The sequence below is a fragment of the Caretta caretta genome, chromosome 3, assembly GCF_965140235.1.
Source record: "Caretta caretta isolate rCarCar2 chromosome 3, rCarCar1.hap1, whole genome shotgun sequence".
Taxonomy (NCBI): Eukaryota; Metazoa; Chordata; order Testudines; family Cheloniidae; genus Caretta; species Caretta caretta.
The window spans coordinates 121,351,170-121,370,778 of record NC_134208.1 but is presented as its reverse complement, the minus strand read 5'-3'; the positions used below and the strand labels follow the sequence as shown (position 1 = coordinate 121,370,778).

The window sequence follows — 19,609 nt, the reverse complement described above, 5'->3', positions numbered from 1 at the left end:
GATGGCGTCCTCGGGTGTCTGCCGGACATGGAAACCCGTCGCTGGGTTGATGCTGGTACACCTGCCCCTCTGCCAGGGGGATGACGGGTTCGCTCTGGATCTGGAACCCCATTGTCTGCACTGAGTCCCTTTTGCTGCCATTGATGTGGAGAGCTGTACACTTCTTTGTATTGAAGCAGAGCCCCATCTAGCCGGCAGCTCGACTGGTGGCATCTAGCATACGTTGGAGGCTCTCTCGGTCGTCCATGGTCAGGACCAGGTCATCCGCGTAAGCCAGGATGCTCACCCTCTCACCGTGGAGGTTGAAGCCATCTGTGCCATTGGAGATCGCTTGCAGCAACGGCTCCATGGTGAGGTTAAAGATGACGGGGCTGAGGGGACAGCCCTGCTTAACTCCGCTCCGGATCGGGATCTCGGCGGTCTCCCCTTCAACCGAGCGAATGGTGGTGCTGCATCCCTCGGACACCTCTCGGATCACACGAAAGAAGTTCTCTGGCATCCCAAACTCCTGGAACATGGCAAAGATGTGGTGGTGGGGCATGGACCCAAAGCCGTTAGCCAGGTCTAGCCACGCTACCGTGCACTGCCTCTGCGCCCTTCTGGCCATTTCGATGGTGGTTTGGAGGACGAAGTTGTGTTCATAGCAGTCCTCACAGGACATGAAGCCTTTTTGGGTGGAGCTGATGGCTCCCCCGCTCACTGACCACTCTGTGATCCTCGAAGCCAGGCAGCTGGCATAGACCTTGTACATCGTGGAGCAGAGGGAGATACAAAATTAATGCAAATAGGAAAGGGGTCATTGGAAGGGGACAGAAAACCCAGGGCATGTTTACAAGCTTATTTTTTATTTATACACTTTCCTGTGCAATTGAGAAACAGTGGAGAATTGGGGAGAGCCCATAGTTCTGTTTGATCTTGATAGCTGATTAGGGTTAAAACCTGTAAAGTAGAGGTTTGAAAAACTGAGGGTGCATTTTGTGCAAAAGCAAGGCTGGTATCGATCCAAGCCCCACTTATCCAAACTGTTGAAGTTCAGCAGTGGCAAGGGTTGGATGGGTTAATGGTGCTGGTTCTGAATCATTTCAGGTAGAGAAGAGCCTGAACCAAAGGGGGCAGGAATAAAAAGCCAGGTCAGATTGGCAGGGCCCTTGGGTAGTTATCACCTTCCTCTACATCATGGAGTGGGGGTTAGTTGCCAGGGTTATCTGAGTATATGTCACTCAATCAGTTCCCTGACATTGTGGGGGGCTTTAGGCATTGGTGCCTCTCAGTCCCATCTATTCTCTCCTGTGGTGCTAACAGTTTAGTCTCCTGTGGGCTGTAAGACTTTGGTTTAATTCTGGTTGTTGGATTTAGTGTGCAGGTGCTGGGTGGTGTTGGTGGCCTGTGATATACAGGTTGTCAGATCTGGTGGTCCTGTGTGCCTTTAAACTCTGTGCCTCAAGGTGTCATATGTGAACACCCCCAAACTCATCTCTGATATGTGCTAGAGAGCAGAACAAGATTAGAGCTAAAGAAAGTGTGTGTGAGTGTGCCCTGTCCCGATTAGCTACACTAGCATTGTGTTGTGTGAATCTACTGCCAGGTCAAGCAGTCTAGTCTCTTCCTTCCCGCCCACCTCACCCCACGAAGGAAAGAAAGCAAGCAGTCCTTAGCTTTTGCATAATGGTGCCCCTTATTCTGGTAAATGTTTCCATTGTCCCCAGGGAGACCGTACTTGGGCCGGTTGAGAGAAAGCTGGAATACAACCAGTTTTCAACATTCAGAGGCATTGTTGCAGAACCTGGCTCTTTCTTCTAGATTATACACAGAGTTGAAAGAGCCACCGCCTTTAGTAACATCCTGTTGTATGCTTGTCACAGCTAAACCTCTGCAGTCTTCCAATTAGTAAGACATCAGAACAAAGGCACGTTTCATGATTTGTTTACTTGTACGATTTGGTAAAAGCCATCACATATTTGTGAAAGTCCTATTGAAACAAACAGAAGCAAACCACAGTTGGGATTTTTCCATTTGTGGTTCAATAAGGGAAGAAAAACAGACACTTCCGTGAAAGGAACCTTAGCAGATTAGGTTCCTTTCTAAAGAAGAAGATTCTACCTTCTTTTGTTGACTATTAGTTTCTGAGTTCTCTCTCTCCCCTGCCCCAGTTGATGCTCCCTCTTCATTGTCATAGTCTGGGGCATGTCAATGAGCTGCAACTAGCAATCATTTGAGCTGCAGGAAGGTGACATCACTGATAAAAGTCAAGGTTTAAAACGTTTACATAAACAACTAAATAAAAAGTCGGCATATAGCTGACTTGGTTAAAATGATTTGGAAGGCCCGTCACTCAAGTCCTTTAAAACTGGCTTGACAAAGGTACCACAGGCACTGGCCGGGGGATGACCTTGCAGTCTTTTCATTCTTACTTCTCTGAGAAGCACACTTCGGAACATGAGATCACCACAACACACAATGGGGAAGAAGCACTGAAAGCAGTCAGAAAAAAATTAGGATGAGCACCAAACTAAAAATCATTCATCTCACCTCATCACAAGCTTCCCACTTTGTTATTTCACGTTGCATACCAAACTTAAGCTAGATCTACACTACAGAGTTCTGCTGGCAAACCTATGTCAGCTAGAACTGTGAAAAATTCCCACCCCTGGGGAACATAGCTATGCAAACAAAACCCCCAGTGTAGACACAACTGAGCCAACAGAGCAAAACCAAGAAACACTCTGTTCTGCAGCCACAGCCTTAGAGTCTTTGTCGCACACTTTAAAGGCTTGTGTCCCAGCTCTCAGGCCTTCTCTACACAAAGTATACACCTTATAAACCTTCCATTCCTCCCCCTCCCTGGACATGGTTATACTGATATCAGTGTTCTTAGTACTGGTATTCCCATGTGAAAAGGAGACTAAACTATGCCGATATAAGGCACCTTTATACCTGCATAATTGCATCCATCCTAGGCATATGCTAAAGTGGGTCCTTCCCCGAGTGATGGGAGGCCCGGGGGGTTGCAAAGCAAGCCTACCCTGCACTTACCCTGCAACAGTCGCTGTGAACTGCGCAATCCCTGGTACTGACAGCAAGTTGTGACCTGACGTGCTAGTCACTGACGAGGCCCAGAAAAAGATCATCCTTGTCAATGTCACGGTCTCCTTTGAGAACAGGACTCTGGCCTTCCGCGAAGCCCAAGCTCGTAAGCTGGAAAAAAAGCTCGTAAGCTGTCCCATGGGACTGGCTGGGCGTGGCTCCCTGCTCCAGGCATTGCAACCTGATCCTGGCACACAGGGTTGCAGCACTGCTTACTCAAATTTGGCACAGCCAGCCCCCCATCGGGGGGGCTGGGCCAAACCTGAGTGGTGCTGTGACCCTGTGCACCACAGGCCAGTCACAGTGCTGGGAGCAGGGATCCAAGCCCAGCCAGCCTTGTAGGACAGGAACGTTTCAACAGGACCAGGTTTTATTGGTCAAAGCAGGACAGTCCCATGAAACCCAGGACCGTTGGGACATCTGACACTAGGGGTTGTAACAGTATAACTATATCAGTAAAAAACAAACAACAAAAACACACACCCCTAACCGACATAGTTATCCTGGCACAAATACTGTGCATACACCATGCCGAAGACCTTCAAGATTTAGATCTGTATCTGTGGTGGGAAGGGAGTTCACTTACCAAAAAATAGTGGGCTAGTTCTTTAAGTGCTTTTCCTATGATAGCCTGGGAACATTCTACATGAATAGTGCATTTTTTTTAGCCTGCATCTGTTACCTCTAGTATGTGAGAGCAGCTTTGTTTGTTGGTACTGTGTGACTCTTCACACGCGCGTTGAGCCAGCCGTGAAACTACCACAGCCGCTGCTTGCAAGGGAAGATCGTACCCTTCTGGCTCTCTCTCCTTCATCCACCTGGTGCTGCCTGAGATATCATCCCTAGTAGCAACTGTTCTGGTCTCAAGAGAAGGAGTGAAGTCTGTGGGGCTGAACAGAAGCTGAGATTTCACAATTTAATGCTGTCTTTCCGTGAATGTGATCCTGTGAATTGTATGTGACAATATAACAGCTACACAGAGGCATGCCTATTCGGGATGCATGCTCTTCAGAAGGAATGAGTTTGCTTACAGTGAAACACATTGCTTTTATATTATTGCTGCATAAATTCAATGCTTGTGAAACACACCAGATGGCAATTGAGGGATATAGTTAGGGATTTGAAATCTGAACCCACATTGGTTAATTTTTATACACACCCACTGCTCAAACCATGCCCATAATTTTCGAAAGCAGATCTGCCATACACACAGGATGCTTGCTAACACAGGGAGTGTGGTTAGATAGAGAGATATAGCAGTGTATCTTAACTAAAGATCGGAGAAAGTACTAACAACCTACCAGTCCCCATGAGAAATACTGCCTCTAGGAAATTAGAAGGCTTACACCATGGCATATGTCTGCCTACACTAGTGTGTAAATTAATTGCCTGGTCCTGCAAAGCACTGCACACTGAACCACCACTGGATTCAAGGAACAGTTCCAGCATCCTTATTTATCCATGGAGCAGGTCAAACGTCCCCACACTGGCCTATGTGTCTGAAACTTGTCCTGGAGGGACCACTTTGAGTGATCATGCCTGTTCAATCATTGTTAATTTATATTAATATATTTATACTGCACCCAATAGTGTGCCAATGTGCTTAACAGATGGATTAAAAAGAGCATGCTCCCTGTCTCAAAACATCAGTCCTTGGATTTTCTGGATTAGACTGCCAGCAAGGGTCCTGCCACAGCCTGTCATTCTTAGGAAAAGCACCGAATACAGAACAATAATGTTTCCATAGAAATTGTATGGCATACCTAGAATTTAATAGGGAATCATTTATCTGCTATAAAATCCCCTAGGATTAAAAAAAACAGAAAAAAATCACTAATCAATATTTAGGGTTTTTAGAATAATTGCTTTTGTTCCCTATTAGTTTAATCGCTAATAGATTCTATAGGATTTTTCAATATGGGCTAAAATGGTGGGATTAGTATTGTAGACCTCTGCCCACTAGGAACTGAACTGAGACCAACAATTCATTTCAAATAACTTTTGGGCACTTCCAGATGTGACTTTGCCTAAGTAAAGATGAAAGATTCCTGAGGCCTATTCCCAATCTGTGAGCCATTTTAGTCCCCTTTTTCAGCTTGCAAGATGTCTACACAGCAAAAGCTGTGCACAGGTAAGCCTGTCTGAACTAGCTTGAATCCAGCTAGCATGGGTAATAATAGCAGTGAAGATGGCACAGCATGGGCTTCAAAGCAGGCTAGGGAGCTGAGCATACACCCAGAGTCGGTGCCAGGGTTGTATTGTATTGAAGCCTGCACTGGTCTGTCTCCACTGCTACGTTACCTGCACTAGCTGGATTCAAGCTAGCTTGGGTAGGCTAACCTGTGTACAGCTTTTGCTGTGTAGACATACCCTTAGTGATTTAGAACAAGGAACTGGAAGCCAGAAGTCCTGGGTTCTAATTCAGCTCTGCCAATGAGTCACTAAGGGTATGTCTACACTGCAAAAAAAGACCCCAGCAGTAAGTCTCAGAGCCCAGGTCTACCACCTCAGGCTCATGGAGCTCACGCTACATGACTAAAAATACCAGTACAGACATTCAGGTTTGCGCTGGATCCTGGGCTCTGAAACCCAGCGAGAGGGAGGTTCTCCAGAAGAAGGCTGAGGCAAGATATGATTGCGCTCTATAAATACATCAGAGGGATAAATAGCAGGGAAGGAGATGAGATAAGTTCAGTGTGAACACAAGAACAAATGGATATAAGCTGGCCATCAACAAGTTTAGGATTGAAATTAGATGAAGGTTTTTAACCATCAAAGGAATGAAGATCTGGAACAGCAGAGGAGCAGTGGGGGAAAACAACCTAACTGGCTTCAAGACTGAGCTTGATAAGTTTATGGAGGGGATGGTATGATGGGGCTGCCTACAATGGCATGTAGCTGATCTGTGACTGCTAGCAGCAAATATCTTCAATAGCTGGTGATGGGACACTAGAGTTACTACAAAGTAACTCTAAGTTACTACAGAGAATTCTTTCCCGGGTGTCTGGCTGGTGGGTCTTGCCCCATGTTCAGGGTCTAACTGATCACCATATTTGGAGTCAGGAAGGCATTTTTCCCCCAGGTTACATTGGCAGAGACCCTGTGGGTTTTTCGCCTTTCTCTGTAGCATGGGTCACCTGCAGGTGTAATCTACTGTAAATGGTGAATTTTCTGTAACTTGAAGTCTTTAAACCATGGTCTGAGGACTTCAGTAACTCAGCCAGAGGTTAGGGGTCTAGTACAGGAGTGGGTGGGTGAGGTTCTGTGGCCTGCCAGGTGCAGGAGTTCAGATGAGATGATCATGATGGTCTCTTCTGGCCTTAAAGTCTATGAGTCTCAGCCTGAACTCAGATGCCTAAACTACTATTTTTAGCCCTATAGCGTGAGCCTCAGTCGGTTGGCCTGGGCTGTGAGACTCACTGCCACAGGTCTTTTCTTTTTGCAATGTAGACGTACCCTAAGTGACTTTGAGCTAGTATCTTAATCTCTCTGTGATTTTGTTGCTTATAACATGAATAGCAGTTACCTCCCTTGCAATGGTTTTGCAAGGCTTCATTGCTATTATTGTTTCTATTAAGGTAGCACCCAAAGGCCCCAGTCAATATCAGGACCCCTTGGGGTCAGTTCCTGGAAAAAGATGGGCCCTGATCTTGCAACCTATTCTCTGTGAGCAGATTTCTACCCTGACATGGAGCCCCACTGACTTCAGCACGATTCCATGCATGAAAAGGGTCCACTCATGCAGGACTGTTGTGATAAACCGGTGAAATTAAGAGGCGCTGCACCCAAGTAGTAGTATGGAATTTGCATTCGAAGTAAAGCAAAGTCTAAAATACCTATTAATCGGATTACAATCTACAGCAGTGGTTCTCAAACTTTTGCATTGGAGACCCATTTCACACAGCAAGCCTCTGAGTGCGACCCTCTATAAATTAAAAACATTTTTTTATATATTTAACACTATTATAAATGCTGGTGTTGAAGCGGGGTCTGGAGGTGGAGGCTTACAGCTCGCGATCCCCATGTAATAACCCCCAGTTTGAGAACCCCTGATCTACAGGTATCCTGGTCCAGTTACTAGTTAAAGAAAAGGAAAGTGCAGATCATGTGTTCAGTACACTATACTAATACCTGTAAAAAACAAACCACTGAAATGGATATATGAGCCATTGACAAGTAAGAGAGAAAAATGGCCCCTCTCTCTGCCTGTCTGGAATAAATTTAAACCTTTATTTTCTTAATAATATTTCACACTTATGTAGCAGCTTTCATCTTTATTTTACAAACCCTACTGAATCTTCACAACGTCCCTCGCAATATAGCTGAGCATTGTTACCACCTGTCAGGGATGGTCTAGAGAATACTTAGTCCTGCCATGAGTGCAGAGAACTGGACTAGATGACCTCTCGAGGTCCCTTCCAGTCCTATGATTCTATTACTCTATCCCCATTTTGCAGATAATCAGAGGCAGAGAAGTGGCTTCTCCCAGGCCACAGAAGAAGTCAGTGTCAGACTCAGATTTATTTCTTACAAGAAGCTGTTGTTAAGGAAGGGCACAGGGAGCTCTTACTGCAAGTTTCTTGACTTTTCATCAGTTTTATTCAAATCCCTTTTCATTATCTAGACAAACTGGTTTTACTTTTAATAAATAGATTTACTTACCACTGCTACTAACAATACCTTAGATTATTAAAATGGAAAAGCCTGTAAAATTCAGATTCACCTTTCACTTTATATGCAGTATATTTATCTTTTGAACTGCAGTCAACTGGGACAATGGAAAACTCATTGTCACTCTTTAGTCAATTTCATTTTTTTAGATTTTTCAGGAACTAGCCCAATGCTGCAAAGGTTGTTGTTGCACTTGTTTAAAAGCAGTGTCCATTGTAGTTTTTAAAAAATAATGCATAGAAATATGTCTATTGGTGTAAGGTGTCATGAAAAGCTTGACAAACCTAAATGTAGGGTCACATTTAACCGGATGACGTCTTTTTCATTGCAAAAGCGATGGTATTTGACTAGCATGGGGGTGTTAAACAGTGCAAATTGCCCTTTAAAAATTAATTTTAACCTGCCTGCACTGCATCATCCTTTTCACACATCCTACCTGGTGACAGTGGCATTACACGGAACCTTTACCTGCCAGATGACTCGTCTTTTCCATGCATAACAGCTACAAGGTTTTAAAAAAATAAAAACACTGCCGCTGCCCTAAAAGGAAAGAGGAAGCTAGAACTTTGAAGCGTCGGTCAGAGAATCTTGTCCTGCCCCATGATGCTTCTTCCTGTCTCAGTTTGTGAATTTCCACCTTCCCCTATTCTCCGTTTATAATGCAGCACACGTGGGGGTAGAACTGTTTAGTCTCCTTCTGTCTCTGCAGCAGATTAGTGGCAGAAAAGACAGTCATGCTGTTTCTCCTTTTCTCTATAGTTCGCTCGAGGTAAAAGAACTCTGGCTGGATACCATCCTCTGGTAAGCCCTGTTCTGCCTATGAAATGCATGTACCCAGTAAATAGTAAAGTTAGTGTAATACTACAAATTTAGACTGCAGAAATTATGTCCTGGGGAAGGAGGTCACCCATTGCCATTGTGGCTGTTGTGCATAGCAGATTGAGCGAGTTTAGTGTCGTATTTGAAAATTAGCACTGATGTAAGATTTGAGTTTTATGGTCTAGCTTTCAGCATTATTATCTACTCCTTACATGTAGTGAAAGTGAAAAGCTCTTTTTTAAAGGAAGGCATATCTATGGTAGTTGTACTAAATGCATTACAGCTATAATTTCAGCTCCCATAATAATATTTTATAGTTTGCTAAGGATAGAGAGATTGACTTCTTATTTCAAGATATATTTTAAATGATATTTTGGCTTGCAGTAGAGCCACAAAAGAATGGTTAAATGTTATGGTGGGTAACCGTTATTTCTTTGTCCATTCATTCTGCACAGGCAAACAAAAGAAACCAAGGGAACCAGAATCACTAAAGTTCCATCAACTAAATTCCTAATGAAGGTGTTAAGCAGCTGCAATGCTGTAAGTGTTTTTAATGAGTCAATGGATCTACTTTAAAAAAAAATAATTTTTACAAATAATGTTGGAATAGTTTCTCACATTTTGTATTTGTTTTCTTTCTTAGCCAAAATCTCTAAATGCCAGCAATATGGAGACTTTGATTGAGTGCCAGTCAGAGGTAAATAATCTCTAACTCCATCCAGTTCTTATTGTATGTTCATGTGTAATACCCTGGCAAACTTGGGGTCAGATCCTCACCTCGTGTAAATTGGCATCATTCTGCTGAAGTCAGTGGAGTTTGCTGATTTACACAAGCTGAGGATCCAGACCTTGTTGTGTATTTAATTTCTGCCTTGTTTAGATATTACATCTAAAGAGCAAATATGCAGCAGTGACGATGTTTAAAGTTAGTTTAAGCAAGATTCAAAAAGAGATTGGATATTTTTAAGGATATCAAGAATATCCAGTCAAAATAGTTAATGAAAATATTTTGGAATGTTTCAGGATTTAAGCAGATTTCTAACTATTAGAGATCAGAATAAGACCTATGTGGAAGGCAGATTGTCCCACATCTGCCTACTGCAGGGATCTTACACCTTCCTCTGAAACATCTGGTGCTAGCCACTGTCAGGGATAGGATAATGGACCTTGGGTATGACCCAGTCTGGCAATTCCTATGTTCCTAATAGCAACTTAAACATTAGGACTGGATAGTTCTATATAATACAGAGCCTACGTTTAATTGCTAGACTTAATCATTAATCCTGTGATGCTATATTTTTCCATTTTGTATATGAAACATATCACAGGCTTTTGAGATACAGATGTGGTTGGCTGTTGGTTTTTTTTATCTTTGTCTGCTTCATGACTGACTAACATTTATTTTAGGGTGATATCAAGAAATGCCACTTGTTGGTGTCGTGTGACAGTGAAGATGGGCTTTGCCATCTGATTGGTAAGTTTTGAAAAAAAACTTTTCTTCTTACATGAGTGTTGAAAGCTGGTATTTCTGCAAAACTAAAGCTGTTTTATATATATATATATATATATACACACACACACACACACATAGTACTGGAAGCAGGAAAACAGGGTTTGTTGTTAATTGATATTATGTGTGTTAATATCACATTATGTGACATTGTTATTATTTTTAACCCTTAATTAGCAGGACTTTAATGAGCCACAAGTGCAAGTCCTGCTAACCTCTAGCACACATAGCAAATTTTCCATTTCATTTTGGTGTTGGGATATTCAATTTCTGCACAGAAGGCAACTTGTTTAGAAAACACTCCCAGTTATGCTTTATGGGGAAAACATAAGCTTCAGCACACTGTAATCTTCAAGTTCCCAACATGCCACTATGTTTAAGATCCAGGTTCAAATCCAACCATGGGAAATCTAGGAACCTCAAACAGCAGAGGGCTAGGAGAGTTGTTCATATCCTCCAGGCATGTGTGCTGTGTTCTAGGACACCCCCTTGTGGCCGGCTGGAACAAAACTTTAAAGTCTTAGAGGTTGCATCCAATGGGCCAGCAACAACACACATATGCAGATGGCCAGAGCCACCCACCCCTAAACTGAAAAAAGTCCATATCTACTAAAGCAAAAAGAGCCAGTGTGTGATCTATGAGAGGTATGGAACACTGGTATCCACAAGTTTCAGAGTAGCAGCCATGTTAGTCTGTATCCGCAAAAAGAGAAGGAGTACTTTGTGGCACCTTAGAGACTAACAAATTTATTTGAGCATAAGCTTTCGTGAGCTACAGCTCACTTCATCGGATGCATTCAGTGGAAAATACAGTGGGGAGATTTATCCACAAGGTGCAAGATATGAAAGGATGTGCTTGTAATCAATCCTTTGCAAGGTGCTAGAAAGAAAGAAAGAAAGAAAGAAAGAAAGAAAGAAAGAAAGAAAGAAAGAAAGAACCCCCACTTCCATGAACCCACTAACAGGGACATTGAGCAGGGTCAAATAATGTAGTGAAAGAATATTCATAACACTGCAAACTGCAAACTGTTGAATCAACCACAAAAGCAGTTCTTGGGCTGCATACATTCCTGCTGTAGGTCTAATGCTAAGAGGAAACAGCGAGTACAACATAGAAACAAGAAAGTTGCTATCTTTATAGAGCTGGTCAGAGTGTTACAGTTTAAGGACTTGTTTCCTTAGTAACATCTTAGCTATCTTTCAGTTTAGCTTTGCTCTGTTTAGCTTGACATCCTTGTTTTAATGTTTATGGTGCATATTATTTCCTCTGTCACAGAGCATACCAGATCATATCCACAGTAGCTTTCTCACACTGACTTTCCTTTCATTTTTGTTTTGCTCTTGCTTGTAATAGATGGTAATAAGAAAAGAAAGAAGGTGATATCATGGCCCTTCGCGCTGCGATGGAACTCTAACATATCAGAGTCCTCGGGACATTTAGAATCTGATCTGAAGACTTCTCTGTTTGATCAGCCTCTGTCAATTGTCTGTGGTGAAGATGACACACTCCCCAAACCCATTCAGGTAAGCGAACAGCTAGTAGTAGTCATTTGGTATTTCTTATCTCTAATGAGTGGCAGTATGTCCTAGTGGGTAGGGCACTAGACTAGTATTCAAGAGACCTCAGTTCTGCTTCTGGGTCTGCTGATGACCTTAGGCATGTCACATCAGCTCTCTGCCTCAGTTTCCCCATCTTTTAAATGAGACTAATGATACCTCATTTGTAAAGTGTTTTGAGACTTACCAATAAAAATCTCTGTATAAGAGCTTGGTATTAATATTCATGCGCAAATAATAGTGCTACTAAGCAAGGTGGGGATTTCCTCTGTTCTAGAAAAACCCAATCCCTCAACTCCCATTTTCTTCAATGAGAATTACACACATGAGGATTGCAGACTAAGGGACTATAAAAAAAATGCATGGATTAGACCATCAAAAGTCAGTAGAAAAGCAGCAGCTGAACAGCTGTGAAGTTCAGGGTGATGAAGAGGCTTGGGTTGGCTAACTATAGAGAAAGGGTTAGTCGCAGAGTTCAGATGCAAATCCAAAGTTTGAGGGTATTCAGATGTGTGGGGTTGGGTTCAGCCCCTGTAGCTTGTGTTAGAAGTGTGGTCCACTGGTGAGGGCACTGATCTGGGAGTCAGGAAAAGTGAGTTACCTTCTTAATCATGTCATTGGCATGTGTGATCTTGAGAAAGTCACTTCACCTTTCAAATATTTCAGAAGCATAAGGACATTATGAATTACATCTTTCCCTGAAAAAAAGCACTCAGCTTTTGAGCAAATACCTTCTGACTGACACAAATGCCACCTCACTAAAGCAAAGGAAACACGTATTGAGGCCACTTGTCAATAAGTGTACAGTAAGCTTAGAACTGGACTTTGCCCACATTCAAGCAATGGATATTTTTTTTCCAAAATGAGCTTCACTAGGCATTCAGTATGGGGGCGGGGATAAAAACATGAGTGCCCAATTCATCTCCTTCTGGCAATCAGGAGTAATTCCACTGAAGTTGATGTAAAGTTAAAGTGAGAGAAAAGTCAAGACCTTAAAGTGTAACTTATTGCAAACCAACACTAGATGGTATCCCACTTTAAGAACAGTGCAGCTCCCAGTTAAATATGCTCATATCTTTAATAACACAGTTATGCTCTATATGGCCTCCCTTACCATTCTTCCATTTCTGTATGTGTGTTTCCTATAGGATATCCTTACTACACTGTATTTTAAAGGACCTTTCACTGAAGGAATATTCAGAAAAGCTGCCAATGAAAAAGCACGCAAGGAGTTGAAGGAAGAACTGAACTCAGGAGGAAAGGTTGACTTGGAAGGCAAACCCGTGCATCTGTTAGCAGTGGTCTTTAAGGTAAATGTACCTGACCCCTAGCTGTGAGAGTAGATTTCTAACAGGAATGGGCAAACTAGTAACTAGAACAGATCCTAACCTGGAACCAAAATTAAAACCAAAGTGAAACTAGACTAAACTTTTTAAGCTTCAGGAAAAAATTGATAACCCTTTTAATTTCTTATTTTATTTTTCTGCCACTGACTTCCAGTTCCTATGTGACCTTGGACAAGTCACTTCATGGCCTCAGTTTTCCCTTCTGTTAAGTGGGGATAACTATATTTTATCTTTCTTTGTAAAGCACTTCATGCTGTTTTGTATATATTCATACAACATACATGAATGGTTGTGTGTGTGTGTGTGTATATATATATATATATATGTACCTCATATACCATATAGCTAAAATTGATGAGCACTGTGCTGAGTCAAAGTCTTAGTAATAATCAAAAGGCAAGAAATGTCTTTATGTTCATTCCATCGTAAATGGTATTATCCAAATGCTAAACAAAAGGTCTCTTCACTGCAGGATTTCCTCCGAAATATCCCACATAAGCTACTGTCATCTGAACTTTATGACGAGTGGATGACAGCAATGGAGAAGCAGAGCAATCCTGACAGAATTGGAGGATTGAAAGAGTAAGTTTTGCAATCAGTCCCATTGAAATGGAGCAATCCAGATCCAGTGACCTTCCTGGAAACATTTCCACTCATGTCATTTGTAGAAAGTTGGTGCAACTCCTCCAGTGGTTAATTTTGGAGTGAAAACGGTGCAGAACAGCATTTCTCTAGTAACAATACTATCCTAAATGTATATGAGATTGATTTAAAAAACATAAGGCCTCCGGAATAATGAACAAACAGGCTTGCAATGTTTTGGTGATTAATGTCGTACATCAACAGTGGACAGTCATCTGGGGCCTCATCCAAACCCCATTAAAGTCAATGGAAAAGCTTCCATTGGTTTGAACCCTGGTCCTGGGAAAACAAAAGATAATTTTTCATTCTTGTGGGGGGAAAAAAACAGAAAAATATAAATTATAATTAACAGCTGATTTATATGAAATAACTGTAAAGCTACATAACATGACTTTAGAAGAGTTAAGGATGATATTATTGAACCTCTCCAGTGATATTTCCAGATTACATATCATTTATTAACATTGTTAATTTATTTTAAAACATGCAGTATTCTAACGCTTGCTTGCCAGTCAAGACGTTATGGTTAGCCACACAATCAGCTGCTGCTGGGGATTTTTGAATGGTAGTTTAGTAAAACAGTTAAAATAATTGTTTTCCTCTTTTTGGAGGAAGTGTTGTGTACGTGAGCTAAACTGAAACTTGTTCCCATAAAGACGAGGTCATTGTCACCTACTTAATTTTGCATTTTTTCATGTTTCTTAGGGTTGCAGACAAATTACCAAGACCAAATCTCCTCTTGCTCAAGCATTTGGTCTTTGTGCTTCACCATCTCAGCAAAACCTCTGAGGTCAACCGGATGGATTCCAGCAATCTTGCTATCTGCATTGGGCCAAACCTGCTGACTCCAAAGCATGATGAAACCTTACCACTTGAAATCCAGAAACAGCTGAATGACAAGGTTAGTTTGGCTTCCTCCCTCTGCTGCTCCCCTAAACAGACTCTTACCATTACTATTTATCTTCAGAAGCTAAGTGAGGCACCACTACCAGCCATCTCTGGGTCAACCCCTCACTGGTCCATTCAGAAACAGGTCATCAAGTCTCCTTGCCTCATCATCTACATTGTACAAACAATAAGTTAGCCTAGAGTACACACTACTCATATTTCCAGCTCCTGAATACAAATGTACTGAACACATATATATCAATAAAATATACAGTGTGTGTGTGTATATATATAGATATATACACACATATATACACACACACATACACTATCTGAGTTGTAATCTTCAAGTGAGAGTTAAGTCTTCTTGGATAAATCTGAGCAGATCCACAGGACCCCTGTTCCAAAGTGGCCCATTATGTAACATGAGGCTAACATTTTCACAGGATCCATCCATTCCTGCAAGCCCTTCATCGTTCAGCATGGTTCTGTTCAAAGATAACTTGCTGTCTGATATGTGGAGCTCTTTATAAAGGAGTGGCTTAATCTAATGTTGTAGCAGCTACCCAGCTGCTGTAGTATTATATGCAAAAGTACTGTACAGTATTATGAAAGATTATTATATACTATACATGTTATTCATATCCCTTCAGTTAAAATAAATTAGTTAACAATAGATCTTAAACTGCAAAAAAAAAAAAAAAAAAACAGTGCCAGTTCTGAAACTGCCAGTTCAAATGCTTAGTTTAACACACACAAAAATAATTATTTTATTTTCACAGGTTAAGACATTAGTGGAATTCCTCATTGATAACTACTTTGAAATATTTGGGGAGGATATATCTTTGCTCTTCAGTCCCTCAGCTGATGATTCACTGGAACACACAGACAGCTCCACAGGTACTATGATGTGTGGATGTACTTTACATATTGCGTGTATTGGATCCACTCCAGATCTGGATAAATAACATCCGTGTATATATTTATGCATGGTATCTGGTCTATCAAGTTATTGAAGCACGTTTATGTTAAAATGTATTAAAATGTTACTGAAAGTACAGAGGTTTTCTGAGTGCCAGACACAAACTGCGAATGTTATTTTATTGGAGCGTGTTCTACATGCTAAAGAAGTCACTTAAAATGACAATATCCCACAAGGCTAGATTCATTCCCAATGCCAAACATCAGCTGTTCATACAGTTTATAAAATCATCGTATTCATAGCCTCTCATAGGACTCTATGCTGCAAGCTGCTGAGTGCCCTCAGCTCCCATTGAAGTCAGTAGGAATTGAGGGCACTCAGCACCTCACTGTGTTGAGTCCACAATGATCATTAAATGTCCTCTTAGTGGAACTTCCTGAGGTCCAAATGTCACTGTCTGTATATGTGTAGCTGCCAATGAAGTCACATCCAAGGGCTGAATGTTGTTCATTATGGGCCAGATTGTTCCTGCCCCTGGGCAGGTATGTAAGAGGGAATAAGGACCCTTTCCCACTATGAATCCTTTGACAGGTGCCAAACACAACCCCAGATCTGTGTGCTCCCTGAGTGTAAGGACCTTAGGTATCATTATTGGCAGCTCTAGAAACCTTCAAGGAGGGGATGGTTCCATAACCTTGTCCCAACCTCTTGCTGGCCCCGTGTTGGGACAGTATATGCTGTCCCTTTACAAAGGCAGTCAGAGCACCTGCCTTGCACCAGCCCCTACCCTAAGCTAAGTTAAAACTGCAGTTCAACCTCACTGATTTTAAGGTGACCCACTATCCTTTTTGATATAAATGGATTAAGAAGATTGTTCCTAAAAAGAATTATGAAAATTGAAACAAATGTGCCAGATTGGGAAGCTATAGAATATAATGGTTGCTCATAGCTGTTTTTTCTTTTCTACTTGTTTTTTTCTATCCCCATTTGTAAAATTGTTTACCTTTCTTTCTCCCCCTTTAGCCCTCCTAAAAATATTATGCTACAGTTAGTTGGGTATATACCTGAATGCAGTGAATTTGTCAGATAAGAACTCTTGAGGTGTTAGACTAAACTACATAGGTCAGATTCTCAACTGGTATAAGTTGCTGAGTTCCACTGACGTCAGTTTACATCAGCTGAGGATCTGGCACCAGAACTATGAATAAATGGAGATCAGCACATCAATAATTGTTGTTTTCAAGTAGTTTTTGCTTAGCATGTAATGTACTGACAATTTCTTCCTCTCCCACAGAACTGTTATCTCCCACTCAGCAAAATGACTCTGCCTATGACAGCAATGATCCCAAGGCTGAATACAGCTCCAGCATTTCTCAAATCAAGCAGCTCCAGAAGGCCAAAGGGAAAACCAATAGCCTGAGCACCAGAGAGCCACAATGCCAAAAACCACAGGACCTCCTCCCGTCTGCCTCTTCACTAACCGTTTTTAAAAACTCCATAAGCACACTGGATAGGAGATTCTCTGAGCCAGACATGTCCTTGAAGGACTACCTTGAAGGCAAGATAAGGAGCCAGAAACTAACCAAAAGTGAGGATAATTTCACCATCCAGCAGGAACAGCTGAGGTTGCAAGGTCAAGAACTGGAAAAGCACCTGTCAGGGGAATTTTTTCCTGGAGGTCACTATAGGACTAAAAAGCCACTAAACCTAAGTGTGAAAACCAACTTGCCATCAGAATTATCAAGTGGCTCATTACCCAAAACATCCTCCAACTGTTCTTTGGATAGCTCCTTATCTAGTTCTGACTGCTCTGTCTTTACCAGCTCACCATTAGTTTCTCCTTCCAGTCCCAAGAGAAACTTCTTAAACAGACCCCAGTCCTTTTCCACCAAGACTGCAGATGAAAGTGATACACCCATCAGAGAGATCAAAAAGCACTCCATGTCATTTTGTTTGGCAACCCGCAAGAAAGTGCTAACAAAAACCCAAAGTTGGGAGCCTGGAAAAGCCATAGGCTTTCAAAGAAACAGCTTCAAGAAGGACTCAAAGAAAGAAAATCAGTTTTCATGCAGAATAGTCCAGGAACACTGTACCAACAATGGCAAACCATTATCTGTGGTATATCAACCAAGGTCTCGTTTCAGGTCAGCTGATGAGGTGTTTAGGGAAGTGGACCAGAAAAATCCTGGCAAACCACCATCGTATGAAGAGGCTACTAAAAACTGCCTGGCTGCTAAGGTCCCCTCATACAGTACCTTAACAGTTCAGAATATGAGAGCAACTGTGTCAAATCAAGACTCTTTGCCTCCTCATGCATGTCTCAGCAATAGAGGGGTTACAACAGATACATATCGGAAGGATCTACCCTCTGACAGACTTTTTGTGGTAAATGATTCTCCAATACAAACTGAAACCATTGACATTGGAATGAATTCCCGTGCAAGTTTACCTGTAACCCCTCGAGTTTATCGTCTCAGGACTGTGTCTGAGTCCTATCAAAAGAACAAACAAGAGTATCTGATTCGACGGTGCAGTCAGCCAGTCTTTGAGGTTGACCAAATCAAATATGCTAAGGAATCCTATGTTTAAATAGACTGTCCATTCTCAACACAATGTACAAAGTAAACATGGTACAAATAGATGTCTTGCAAAAGATCATCCACAACATTTTACTTTAAAAGGACCAAGATTAAGCTAGCTTGACGTGAACACTTCTTTTGCATAAAGCTTTTCTGAAACTGGGTGTCAGCCTAATGTATCATGTTTTTCCAGCATTGGGTGTGTGTGGTGCATTATAATGTAAACAAGTGTATATACTGCACATAATATATTACATTGAAAGAAAAGAGTAGAAATGTGAGAGCTGTGTGATAGAGTGTTGTGTTTCTATCCTTCAGAGGTCACTTTCAAGGCTGGGAGGGCCAAAACTTATCCCACCTGCCTTTTCTCCTATATATGTATGAAGGCTTTGTGTAATTTGCTATATGGTTTTTCCCCTCTAACACAATGCATTGCTGATTATTTTTTAATTTAAAAAAATGGGTCAGCAATCCCTCAGTCCCAGAATCTGAGACATTAAAGATGGAAAAGAACTGTTCCATCATCTAGTCCAGTCCCACCTGCTCCTAATGCAGGACTGCTCGTCACAACATACTTTTCTAGAGCTCTGCCTGGTTTTAAATGACTCAAGCAATGTTTCCACCACTTACCTTGGGATACTACTTCACACTCTAATAAACCTCACTCTTATTAAGTTCCTCCTACTATTCAAGCTAAATTTCCTTTCTCTTGATTTTTATCTCATCACTCCTAGTTATACTCATTGTTGCCCTCCTAAACAATCCCTCTCCCTCCTTGGTGGTTAGGAGAGCAAACTTACAACAACTAATCGGCAGTATTATGTAGTCAGTCATGATCTCCAATCAAAATCAGGGACCTCTGTTATTAGGCATGTACATATACATTGTAAGAGACAGTCCCTGCCCTGAAGAGTTTATAGTCTAAATAGACAGGGCACACAGAGGTGAGAGAAAGGAAGTATTGTTATCCCCATGTTACAGAGTACATGAACAAGAAAAATCCTGCAAGTAAACATTTCACACTCAAGCTTCCAACAGCTCTTTAAAACCTACAATGAGAAACATTTTAGTTATAAAAAATACTTGACAGTGTCTTTTAACCTTATAAGTATAAAAATGACTGGACGTGTAATGTGTTTTCACATGTAGTAACTCACATTTTAATAGCACTTATCTCCAGTTTATGGTTCAATGCCTTGAACCAGGACTGAGGAGACTTTTTGGTTTTTCCTCCAGTGTAATTTCACTACAATAAAGCACTTTTTTCTGCATGTCTAATTGTTATGATATTTTATTCATGGCCTCTCTCTTTTTCAAACATTCACACACTATCTGCATAAGAACATAAGAACGGCCATACTGGGTCAGACCAAAGGTCCATCCAGCCCAGTATCCTGTCTACTGACAGTGGCTAATGCCAGGTGCCCCAGCGGGAATGAACACAACAGATAATTATCAAGTGTTTTTCACTTCTCTGAGGCAAGGCATTGTCAGTTAAGTTCCCTCTAAGCTGCACGGCCATGCGGCCTTGCAGCTGCCTATTAAGCCCTATGCAGGGGCTCAGGGCTGCAGCGGGGAGAGATGCCCGGAC

General features: G+C 41.7%; 1 protein-coding gene across 1 annotated transcript; it reads left to right on the top strand.

The window, feature by feature from the left end:
• The first annotated feature begins 8,445 nt into the window (after positions 1-8,445).
• On the top strand, positions 8,446-19,289 carry TAGAP (T cell activation RhoGTPase activating protein). The gene is made up of 10 exons (XM_048844119.2): positions 8,446-8,556; positions 9,030-9,114; positions 9,218-9,271; positions 9,982-10,048; positions 11,439-11,608; positions 12,790-12,951; positions 13,460-13,569; positions 14,335-14,530; positions 15,300-15,417; positions 16,734-19,289. The coding sequence occupies exons 2-10, from the start codon at positions 9,088-9,090 to the stop codon at positions 18,026-18,028; spliced, it is 2,199 nt and encodes a 732-aa protein (XP_048700076.2). The 5' UTR covers positions 8,446-8,556; positions 9,030-9,087; the 3' UTR covers positions 18,029-19,289.
• The last annotated feature ends 320 nt before the right edge of the window (positions 19,290-19,609 follow it).

Excerpts from the sequence above, each read along its gene's own strand:
- TAGAP (XM_048844119.2), top strand. The coding sequence starts at position 9,088 with ATGAAGGTGTTAAGCAGCTGCAATGCT. Across the intron at positions 9,272-9,981 it reads TGATTGAGTGCCAGTCAGAG|GGTGATATCAAGAAATGCCA; the intron begins GTAAATAATCTC and ends CATTTATTTTAG. Across the intron at positions 12,952-13,459 it reads TGTTAGCAGTGGTCTTTAAG|GATTTCCTCCGAAATATCCC; the intron begins GTAAATGTACCT and ends TCTTCACTGCAG.